The sequence below is a fragment of the Phacochoerus africanus genome, chromosome 13 (assembly GCF_016906955.1).
Source record: "Phacochoerus africanus isolate WHEZ1 chromosome 13, ROS_Pafr_v1, whole genome shotgun sequence".
NCBI classification, from domain to species: Eukaryota; Metazoa; Chordata; class Mammalia; order Artiodactyla; family Suidae; genus Phacochoerus; species Phacochoerus africanus.
Window position 1 is genome coordinate 63964613 of NC_062556.1, and position 12187 is coordinate 63976799.

The window sequence follows — 12187 nt, forward strand, 5'->3', positions numbered from 1 at the left end:
ATTATATAGGAGAGTTTTCAAATTATTTTTCATGGGGAGGGCAGAACTGTGAGAGTTTGTTTTAATGCTTGATAATTTATTAGCATGTAAATTTTAACTTCTGTAAGATAGCACTCTCGAAAGGGAACATCAACAGAATACATGTCTTTAATAGTCTTTTCAAGTGCATTAAAACAAAAGATAGTACCTTAGAATGAACTGCATTATTGATACAGCCCCAAATGGACAGATTAATGAGGTTTGAGAGATAGGAGGTCCTAGTATATGCATATGTAATATAACAACATCTTTGGGTACAATAAGATCAATGAAATCACCACATAACTAAAAGAGTAGTCTTTGAATTTGAAAGAGAAAATAAAAATAGTTATCAGTTAAGCATCCACCGTGGCACATGTTTTACATTTACTGCTGTTAATCCTCAAGATAAAGTACACATGCAAGGTACATAATTTCTCTCCATCCATCCATCCATCCATCCATCCTCTCCAACCAACCATCCATTACCAAAACATAGTTCTAGGAATAGGAGATTCAAAGATGAGTAAGACAGACTACCAAGAAGCTAATGGCCACAGAAGAAGACTGAGGTGCAGTTAAGTGATTCGGCCAAGGTGCAGAATCAGTAGATGGCAGAGGTGGGGTAGGAACCCAGGTCTGAACCTCTGTTCTTTCTTTTCCATGTGAGTTGCCAGTGAACCACACCGTTAGATAATTTATTATCAGAAGAAAGTAAGGGAAATGAGAATTTGAATGTTTAATTTTTCAAGATACCTTTCCATGTGGATAATACCTTATATTAACATTGTATATAATGTAAGAAAATATGCCTATAAACATAAACATTTCCCTAGTTTATTTTCTACTGCAGTTTTATTATATTCAGGCTCAAATTAATTACTATGTGCCTGGTATATATACTTACAGAAAAAGAAAAACAACTTTCTTTAACTTTCAGGATGAATGAAGAGCACATGGCCAAAACACACTTCAGGAAAAATTAAGCATATTTTCATTAATTTCTGAATTTATCCAGCAAACATTTATTGCATGTTTAACTGCACAGATGGCAATATCTTAGGTGCTGTGGAAGAACAAAGGGCTCTAAGTCATGACCTCTGCCTTCGGGGAGCCTCTAATGAAAGAAGAGAAGCGTCAGATACAAGAAAAGCAGCAGAACCAGGAGTTTAGTAGCAGAAGTGGCGGCTTCAAGTGAGTGAGCTTCAAGAAGGACGGAGGGCAGGGAACTGTTCAAGAACAGATAGATGTGAACATGAAGACACGGGGGTTGAGTGGATGGACAGGGGTCTTTCCGGACACAGGGAACAACATGGGCCAAGAGGGCTAGAGATGAGCCTGTTAACGCTGAAAGGCAGGGTTATGTGGTTTCCCTTGTTTACTGCTGCATCTCAGGGCCTGGATACACGACACAATGGTAACAGACGCACCATACATGCTGGCTGAAAGTTAAATACAACAGAAACTAAATTCAGGGCATGACTGGGTGACCACCCGGTGGCGTAGTTTTTTAAGACCACAGGAGCTCCTGCTGTGGCTCAGCGGTAACAACCAGTATCCATGAGAATGCGGGTTCAATCCCTGGCCTCGCTCAGTGGATTAAGGATCTGGTGTTGCTGTGGCTGTGGTGTAGGCCAGCAGCTATAGCTCTGATTTGATCCCTAGCCTGGGAACTTCCATATGCTGCAGGTGTCGGGGGAAAAAAAAAAAACAAAAAATACAGAGTGAGACCAAGGGGGGATCCAGTCCAGCCGGCCTGGGAGTCAGCTCAGGCAGTGAGATGCAGGGGTTCCTGGAGGAGGGATGTGGACGGGGAGGACCACAGGTTGATGGCCATGGGCCAGAGGGAGAGGGAGAGAAAAAGGAAGGAGAGAAAAACCAGGGTTGAGGATGGAGGCTTGAAACTCACTGATGGTCAAATACTGGAAAAGAGAAGGAAGAGAAGGTGCAGTCCGAGGGGAGGGGGAGCTGAAAGGAGCAGGAGGGCAGCGCCCCAAGGCTCAGGTCAGGGGCTCCAGGAGCTGCGATGGGGCCCAGACTGAAAAAAGGCCTAGAATAGAATTTTACCCACTTGGCTTTTACACTTACCGGTTTGATCAAAGATTCCTGACAGTTTAGAACAAACAGATAAATTCTCTTTATGTACAGGAAAATAGGTTTAATTATCAATTTTTATTTTAACATCCTTTAATCCTGTAATTAAAAGGCTCCCATAATCTCCCTGTGTCCCACTCTTCCTGTAAACCAACTTCAACTATAAACTAAACCACACGCACACGTGGGTGTGACAACAATCCCCCCACCTCAGGCTCTCTCCAGGAATGCCCACCACAAATCGCTTGCCACTCTCTAGTAGGTTAAGGAAAACCACATTACATTGGATGAGCTGGTCAGTTACACAGGCTCAATGAAGACGTATGTATCAGGCGTGTGTATCTGCAGCTATTCCAGGTGACTGTCCTATACATAAAAATGCAGTGGGCCCAGCGTGAAACATATTGATCCATTTTCATTGGCTGGATGCCATCAGTGATAACGGGGTGACTGCAGCGAGAGGTGGGGGTTGGATGTTAAAGACATGCTTGGAATAGCGTTCAATTCGGTGGCAAACAATAAAGGGAGATCCTGCATAGAGCTGGGAGGGGAAAACCTTTTGAGTTAGACCTCAGTCTCTGGCTGCCAGGTGACGCAAGGACAGTTATCCAACCTTGGACAGTGGGTCCCGCGTTGGTAAAATGGGTGCCTATGATTTCACGTAGACTGGTCAACACGGCAAGAATGAACTAAAGTCGTTTCTTAGGTCTTGAGAGAAAACATCATTCTTCTCGCTGGGGAATGAGGAGGGCTGCTGCCCTCCCAAAGCTGCTGCTTTTGCACGTAACTGCCCTCCTCATAAAAGTCTTTCCTCTCCCCGAGTGTGCTTTCTTTCTCCATGTCAGTTACCATTTCTCCGTAAACTTTTTAAAAATTTTTTGTCTTTTTGTCTTTTAGAGCCACACCCGTGGCATATGGAGGTTCCCAGGCTAGGGGTCGAAGTGGAGCCACAGCCATAGCAATGTGGGATCTAAGCTGCATCTGTGACCTATACCACAGCTCACGGCATTGCCAGATCCTTAAGCCACTGGGCGAGGCCAGGGATCGAACCCACGCAACCTCATGGATGCTAGCCGGGTTCGCTAACCGCTTAGCCACAAGAACTCCTCTGAAAACTTGAATGAAATCTGCCGGCAGGTTTTTGAAAGACCTGTCTCTGCAAAAATGTTCTAACATTTCATAAGCTGTCATATGAAAGAAAAGTTTCATGAAGGTGAAAAATGGAATTGAGGTAAAAGTCTAGTTGGAGATGAGCTGTGTTTCTGCTTTTCCAGGTGGGTATGTGACAACAATGTCTGCGTTTGATGTCTCTGGGAAAAACTCTACTGAAAGGAGGTTGGAGATGAGGAAGAAGGGTGAGGATTAGAAAACCATAAGGTTGCTTATGAACAGAAGAAGTGGAATCTTGAGTTTCTTGGCCCTGGATTTGGTTCCTCATCATTCATTTCCAAAGGATTCTCTAACTACAAGCAGTGAAAATGTTGAGCACAGGCAGCAGTACTGCTGGAGCAGCTGTAGATTTCCATCTGCTTCCTGTGCTCACGCCATGAAGGACAAGCAGGGTGACATGAAGGCTGGAGTCTCCAGGGACTGGAAGGAAAGCTGAGCTACTGGCTGAAGAAAAAACAGGTCACAAGCAACCAGCTAATCCTAAAAACTACAGAAAGAAGCCGTCTTCAATGTAAAGATAGTGGTATTAGGAGAAAGAGGATTTCTAATTCGTCTGTCTTGCTCCACTGTTTTGTGACAACGGAGCAAGTAAGGAAGATTAAATTAGCTGTCATTAAATTAGCTGTCATTATGACTACATTACGGTTTTAATAAAGTTAAAATTGAGCGAACATCTTTGTAAAACAGAATTCTAAGCCTAACACATTAATGGTGTTTAATGAACCAAAACTGGGTAAATCCCTTTGGAGAGCCAACACATAAACAAAGCTATTAATTAGTTCACAGTTGTTTCCCAACCAGCCTTTTGTTTGATTTACTTACAGTAAACAAAACCATATCCAGCCGTCTTTGTGCAGAAGTATTCACCAGTGCAACAAAATGTAATAATTACACCTTAAGCACTTGCAATTACACGACTTTATGTGACAACACTTGGTTATGCCCCTCAAGAGCATATGTCACTTCCCCAGACCCTCCCCCAGGCTGGCTGTCCCCACTCTGGAGCTTTAGGATTTTCAGCTGATTGGCTTGTCTGTATGTCCTTAAAGCTTTCTGAACAGATAATAACTTGCTTTCTGGAAAGGAAATAGGTACAGGTATCCGTTGGAGGTTCTGGGGGTCCAAGTTTGGGAATACTACAAAGAAGCGAATACCGCAATCGAGTCACACAAACTTTCTGGTTTCCCAGGACAGAGAGGAAGTACGGTTTACACCACACTGTAGCTTATCAAGTATGCAACGCCATTAGATATGAAAAAATAATGCACATACCTTAATTAAAAAACCATTAGTACCAAAAAGCGCAAACCATCATCGAAGCCTTTAGCAAGTAGTCACAGTAATATCAAAGATCACCGATCACAGATTGTGATAAAAATGTAGTAACAGTGGAAAATGTGAAATATTGCTGAGAAGTACCAAATGTGACACAGAGACACAGAGCGAGCAAATACTGTTGGAAACATGATGCTGATAATAGACTTGGTGGATGACAGTTTGCCCAAGATGTCAAAAGAAATGGTATCATTACCACTGGACATAAGGAAGGTTGAGTATTACTGTTTATTAGTGTTTACTAGTGGTTATTACCTAATTGGTATAGGCCATCAAAATTACTAGGTAACTTCATTCTGTTGCTTCTTATGCATGATGCAGGCTTCCTTTATCTATTTATATCATCACTAATCACAAGCACTGGATATTGTGGTGTCTTGTGACAATAAATAACTTCCATTCCTTTGGGCTTACTTGCAGCCAAAGGTTTTTTTTCATTGTGCCATAATTTCCTCATCATTTTATAAATCCACACCCTAATATTTACTGAAACGCAGCAGCAATAGAGAGAAAAGACAAAGAGAGAAAAAGAAGGAGAGAGAAAAGGAGGAGAAAGGAAGAAAGAGCCAATCAAAACGGGAAGATACTAAATATATCCAAAGACCAAAGCCTAAAGCCTGTCATGCTTTCGGGGCCAGATATATTATGTAAGAAACTCTCTAGCTGTTTACCTATAGTCTTTCAGCCCTGGATCTACCTTTCCACACTCTCATCTGTGATGCAGAGGCTGAGTCTCAGCAAATCACATGTCAGAGGCTCTTTGGCCACCTGGCCCTTTGTGAGGTTCTGACAGTAAGGGGCACTTGGGGGGGATTCAAGGCAGAAATCAGAGCTGATGGTCTACCTGGTTTCTGCAAAAAAAAATTTTTTTTTTGGTCTTTCTGCCATTTCTAGGGCAACTCCCGCGGCATATGGAGGTTCCCAGGCTAGGGGTTGAATCGGAGCTGTAGCCACCGGCCTACGCCAGAGCCACAGCAACACGGGATCCGAGCCTCATCTGCAACCTACACCACAGCTCATGGCAATGCCGGATCGTTAACCCACTGAGTAAGGCCAGGGATCGAACCCGAAACCTCATGGTTCCTAGTCGGATTCGTTAACCACTGGAGCCACGACGGGAACTCCAGGTTTCTGCTACTCTTGTAGCATCATACGCAGCAGTGGGACCTGACTCCAGCTCCCATCTTCTATTAGCACGTGGAGAACCAGGCTCATCGCGTTCCCTCACAGACATCGCCAGTGACTGCTCCTTGGAGGACTCAGCACTGACTCTCTAGGGCCTCTCTGAGTGCTTAAGTCCTAAGACAACAGTAGCTGCTTCCTAAAATTATTACCCCAGTGTTTCCTTTCATTTTTCCATCCCTCTGTGATTACTAAGTAACAAATTTCCTAGAATAAATCCTTTCCGTTGAAATACTTTTTCTCACTAGGCCCTTTCTTCTCATAGGTTCATCTTCAACAGCACATCTTGTGAATGTCTTAATAGCTAAGAAATTCTGCAACCTTACTGAACAACCTGCTGGTAGTTTAAATGAAAGGCTGACACTTTGATTAAGGGAACTCCAAAATGCTGAAAGAACTGTGACACAGTAAAAATGACAGTATTCTACCACTCGAAATATGATGCCATACCTTGGATTTGGAATATTTCCATGGTTGGCAATCTTAAAAAAAATGACAATTCAAATAAACTTCTAATATGAAGATATGAAATTATTGAGAATATTATTTCATAGCCCATTCTGAAAGTACAGTTAAATATTTGAGTTTTGGTCAAGAACGAGAGGAAATATTAAGAGGAAAATTGGCTTACTGAAAATTATAATATTAAGTTATAGAAGGAAGAATAAATTGAAAATTCGAGCATAAATAAAAACAACCGCAATCCCACAGGTGAGGTTCTTACCATTATCTTGTCGCTGTCAATAACGGTGTTCAACCTGTGTGCAATGGTTAGCACAGTGCACTGGGCAAATTTCTCACGGATTTTTTTTTGTATTAACTCATCAGTTCTGGAATCAAATAAGGTGAATTTAGTTCAGTAAAAACAGAAGTAGACTTAAGGCCGAAAAGTATCATATTGACATTCTTGTAATGTTCTTAAAAAATCAATACTTTAAGAATGGCCATCATTAATACGTCTACAAATAATAAATGCTGGAGAGGGCGTGGGGAAAAAAAGGAAACACTCCTACACTGTTGGTGGGAATGTTCATTGATGCAGACAGTATGGACGTTCCTCAGAAACTTAAATCTAGAACTATCAAATAATCCAGCAATCCCACTCCAGGGCATATATCCAGACAAAACTATAATTCAAAAAGATACATGCATCCCTATGTTCCTCGCAGCACTATTCACAACAGCCAAGACATGGAAACAAGCTAAATGTCCATCGACAGATGAATGGATTAAAAAGATGTGGTACATGTATACAATGGAATACTACTCAGCCATAAAAAGGACAAAATAATGCCATTTGCAGAGCATGGATATAACTAGAGATTATCATCCTACATGAAGCAGAGAAGGACAAATATCATATGCTACCACCTATATATGGAATCTAAAATGTTGCACAAATGAACCTATCTACAAAACAAGAACAGATTTGTGGATGCCAAGGAGGAAGGGAGAGGGAATGGGATGGACTAGTAGTTTGGGGTTAGTAGATAGAAACTATTACATTAGTTATTACAATAGATAGACCATAAGGTCCTACTGTGTAGCGCAGGGAATTATATCCAATCTCCTGGGATGGACCACGATGGAAAATAATATTTTAAAAAAAGAATATATACATATATGAAAGCCTGGATCACTTCGCTATATAGCAGAAATTGGCGCAACATTGGAAACCAACTATACTTTAAAAAAGATTAACAATGAGGAGTTCCCGTTGTGGCTCAGCTGTAATGAACCAGACTAGTATCCATGAGGATGTAGGTGCGATGACTGGCCTCACTCAGTGGGTCAGGGATTCAGCATTGCTGTGAGCTGTGGTGTAGGTCACAGACACAGCTCAGATCCCGTGTTCCTGTGCCTGTGGTGTAGACTGGCAGTTGCATCTCCAATTTGACCCCTAGCCTGGAAACTTCCATATGCAGCCCTTACATGCCATGGTCCTAACATGACAAAAATAAATAAATAAATAAAAGTAAAATAAAAAAAATTAACAATGAAAACGTACTTTAAAACATAATCTTGTTCTTGAAAAACTGAGTATAAAATGTTTCCTTGGAAGAGTTGGGTTAAAGAGCTGGCACTGTCACTGCCTTGGCTCTGGTTATAGGCGTGGTGAGGGTTTAATCCCTGGCCCGGGAATTTCCACATGCCGCAGGCACAGCTGGAAAAAAAAAGTGTTTCCTTAGAAATTTCCTATTTTTCATAAATTAACGTAAGAAAGTCTTCCCTTAAAACTGTTTGAAAGTATAAGGAGTTAATTGAGGAATATAGCTCTCAGAAGAGGCTGAATAACATCATTAATATCTATAACATGTCTTGGATTCCTCCTTTGTTTTCGGAGTTAATACTATCAAGCGATTATCTTTCAGAGAATCTGGAAAAGAAGGGGTGTGTGTATCTGTACACCTGAATCACTCTGTTGTACAGCAGCAGGTATCACAACATTGTAAATCAACCACTGTAAATCGACTTCCATAAAACTTTTAAAAAATGAAAAAAAAAGAGATAACTTTCAGGTAAAAAGAGCATTTAGAAATATTTCTCAGCATTGTTAAATGTTTCCCACATCACATATTTCCTATCTGGTTTCATGTGTCATGGACCTCAGCTCCATACCTTGGATCCACATTTGCTGTGGCTTCGTCAATAATCAGTATCCGATTTTTCCTGAGAATAGCCCTGGCGAGGCACACCAGCTGTCTCTGGCCAACACTAAAGTTCGATCCTGATTCTGCTAATTCAGTGTCCATTTTACCAGGAAGATCTTCGATGGCTTCTTTAAGCTGTACCTGTGGATACAGAAAGAAGAATGACGTTAGAGCTCAGAGGTCTTCAGAATTTCTTATGCTTCCTACACATAGAGTCAGGGGATGGGGAGAGCGCCTTTCAGTGAATATTCACTGAGACCTTTCAGTGAATATTCACTGAGAAAGATGCTCGACTTAAGTCAGAACGGAAAGATTCCGACTTAAGAGCACAACACAAGACCCTTTTCTTTTTTTTCTTGAATGCACTGGTGGCACATGGAAGTCCCCAGGCCAGGGATCGAACCTGTGCCACAGCTGTGACGGTGCTGGAGACGTAACCTGCTGAGCCAGGAGAGAACTCCTCAAGACTCTTCACTGTTGTCATCAGTAGGCAGTATCTCTTCATGCCATGCCAATTTCATTAAGAAATATACAGTGAGAAATAAAATTATTTTCAAGATAAAATACAGAAAACTTTTAAAAGGTCCCTTCTTCATTTTCAAAATGTAACTGCAGGAATTTACCCAGACAAAAAGCTGGATGGCAGCTGCCTAGGGGCTGAAGGGTTAACTGTAAATAGAAATGAGGAAACTTCTTCCAAGGCTGTGTTGCTATAGGGGTTCCATAACTACCAATTTATCAGAGCCACTGAATCCTACTTACAAGGGTGGAGTTTTCTGATTCTGTAAATTATACCTCAATAAAGTGGATGAAAAGAAATCATCTCAGTTTCCCCATCCCTAACATATGACATTCAGAAACCTCACCTAGGAACTAGGTAAGGAAGTCTCTCAAAACCTGAAGGTATCTCTGCCAAGGTGGTCTAAACAGAAAAATTAAAAGATCTTTGTAGCTGAGTCAAGGTTCTCAACTCTGAGGATAAGAGTTGGTATACCAAAGGGAAATTTTTGTTTAAAAAATTACTACAGGAAAGTATGCTTCTCTAAAGACATAATCTTGGCAGCATGGTCTAAAAATTAAGTTCCAAATCTTTCTTTGAAAAATACACAGGGGTGATGAAGAAGCAATTCCTAGAGAAACACAGTGATGGTCTTTCTCACTCTAAGAGACACGGCTAAGGTAACAAGGAGAATTCCAGAAGCATACACAGAAACCACACACTTCACTTTGTGAAATAAACGCAAGTCTATTTCTTTTGATAGAAACTTCCAAATGTACTTCATTTTATTTTATTTTTTGTCTTTTTGCCTTTTCTAGGGCAGCTCCCACTTGGCATATGGAGATTCCCAGGCTAGGGGTCAAATCAGAGCTGTAGTCACCGACCTACGCCAGGGCCACAGCAACTCGGGATCCGAGCCGCGTCTGCAACCTACACCACAGCTCACGGCAACGCCGGATTGTTAACCCACTGAGCAAGGGCAGGGACCGAACCCGCAACCTCATGGTTCCTAGTCGGATTCGTTAACCACTGCGCCACGACAGGAACTTCCAAATGTACTTTAAATAAAGGGAGAACTTAGTATCATCTACTAATTCCATGACCTTCATTCACATATTTAGAATTCAGAGGCTATCACACTTTAACTTTGGCTCCTGCAGATGAAATAACTATAAGCGAGGGCCAAGCCCTAGGACAGTTACTAACAGCATTTGCCTCCCAAGCAACATTTCTGCACTGTCCATTGAATAAGGTGTTGTAAAATCTGACTACCTGGGAATAAAACTATTTACCGGTAACTCCAGTTTTGATTTTTGTTTTGTTTTTTTTTTTTTGAGATAGGTCCCAAGTTCACCATTAGCTCTGTGAGTTCAACAGCAGCGGATCATCCTACATTTTTTGGACACTTGATGATGAACTGCATTCCCCATCTCTTCTTTTCTAGAATTTCACTCCAGAAAGACTGACGAACTTAAATAAAATCAAAGGTGCACCGCCTTTCAGGTAGGAGAAGGTGAAGCAATTGGCCTGGTTTAGGAAAATAACATCACCCCAGCTGCTGGAAAGCAGGGCGGGTGTGTAAAGACTCAGACCTGATGTGCTTTCAGGAACCAGAACTACTAACAGGAAATGGGCAAGCCTTCAAATCTGCTTGCTCCCAGTCAAAGCTCATCCATAAATTACAGATTTCAGAGCTATTCCTGGAAGGGTGACACTAAATGACAAAACACACCAATTCAAAACAACGATAATGTGAGCAATTTGGTCACTGGGATTTGAGGAGCAACAGTCAATTTTTATTTTTAAATAAGTCACATTACTCTGAAATGAAGGGCTCAAACAAACATTTAGTTAAGTCTCTGGTTTTTTCTTTGGCTGCACCCACAGCACGCAGAAGTTCCCTGGCCAAGGATCCAACAAACACCACAGCAGCAACCCAAGCCATAGCAGAGACAGCATGGAGCACTCTTAAATGCTTACTTTTTTTTTTTAGGGCTACACCTGCAGCATATGGAAGTTCCAAGGCTAGGGGTCAAATCAGAGTTGCAGCTGCCACAGCAACACCAGATCAGAGCTGCATCTGTGACCTACACCACAGCTCACAGCAACGCTGGATCCTTAACCCACTGAATGAGGCCAGGGATCAAACCCGCATCCTCAGATACTCGTTCCATTCTTAAGCTACTGAGCCACAATTGGAATTCCCGTTAAGTGATTACTTTTCAAAAGCAAAAGACTGAGCTAGGTCCTATAAGGAATGAAAGTCTGGCTATAGTTTGAAGTCTACATAAAGTTTCCACCATCAGTAGCTTAGAATCAATTTGTAGAACTAGGGCAGACACAAAAAATAATTAGCATTAAAATATACAAACCATGAGTACCTGAACAGTCAAAATCCTTTTCATTTAAGGGTGAGGAAGAGGCCCAAAAGGAAATAACAAACAATAATAGAAAATCCTCTAGCAATGAACCTATCCACATAAAAACTGAGCAAAAGCTCCAGGATTCTGTTACCCACATTCACCCTGCAGCATTAAACTGACAGGACTGCCAATAAAAAATTATTATCACATTCCAACTATATAATTTACCTTTATAAACACTTCCTTGTGAAACTTGACAGCAGTTTACTAGTATGATCTCATTTATCTTCTTTTAATAATGAAAATCTATTGTATATACTGAGTAGATGTTCCCTAAGAGCAGAGGATTAAATGCATATTGCAGGGTAATTAGGGTAATTAATTCACGAGGTCACTAGTAGAATTTGAACTCATAATTATAATTCTAGTTAAGTGCTGTGCTAAGGACAAGTAAGATAATATATCCAGTTGCTCTGGGTTCTAGAGAAAAAGCTAAAATGGAAATATAAGGCATTTATACTGTTGGTTTTCACCATCATCAATATACACTTTTTTTTCTCTCTTTTTTTTTTTTGCTTTTTAGGGCCACACCAGAGGCACATGGAGGTTCCCAGGCTAGGGGTCATATCAGAGCTACAGCTGCCAACCTACACCACAGTCACAGCAATGCAGGATCTGAACCGCATCTGTGACCTACACCACAGCTCACGACAATGCCAGATCCTTAACCCATTGAGCAAGGCCAGGAGTCGAACCCATAACCTCACGGTTCCTAGTCATATTATTTTCCACTGCACCACGATGGGAACTCCAATATACACATTTTAAATGTACCACATCATGAATGTTCTCCTAGGAGGTAAACAAAGTCAGTT

General features: G+C 41.3%; 1 protein-coding gene across 2 annotated transcripts in view; it reads right to left on the bottom strand.

The window, feature by feature from the left end:
• The window catches only part of ABCC4 (ATP binding cassette subfamily C member 4), a 219713-nt gene that overhangs the window by 12603 nt on the left and 194923 nt on the right, over window positions 1-12187 (bottom strand). For both annotated transcript variants that reach the window (XM_047756442.1, XM_047756443.1), the window contains 2 exons: window positions 8419-8591; window positions 6524-6629 (listed from right to left, as the gene is read on the bottom strand). In XM_047756442.1, coding sequence (XP_047612398.1) covers window positions 6524-6629; window positions 8419-8591 — 279 coding nt within the window. The remainder of the gene's footprint in view (window positions 1-6523; window positions 6630-8418; window positions 8592-12187) is intronic.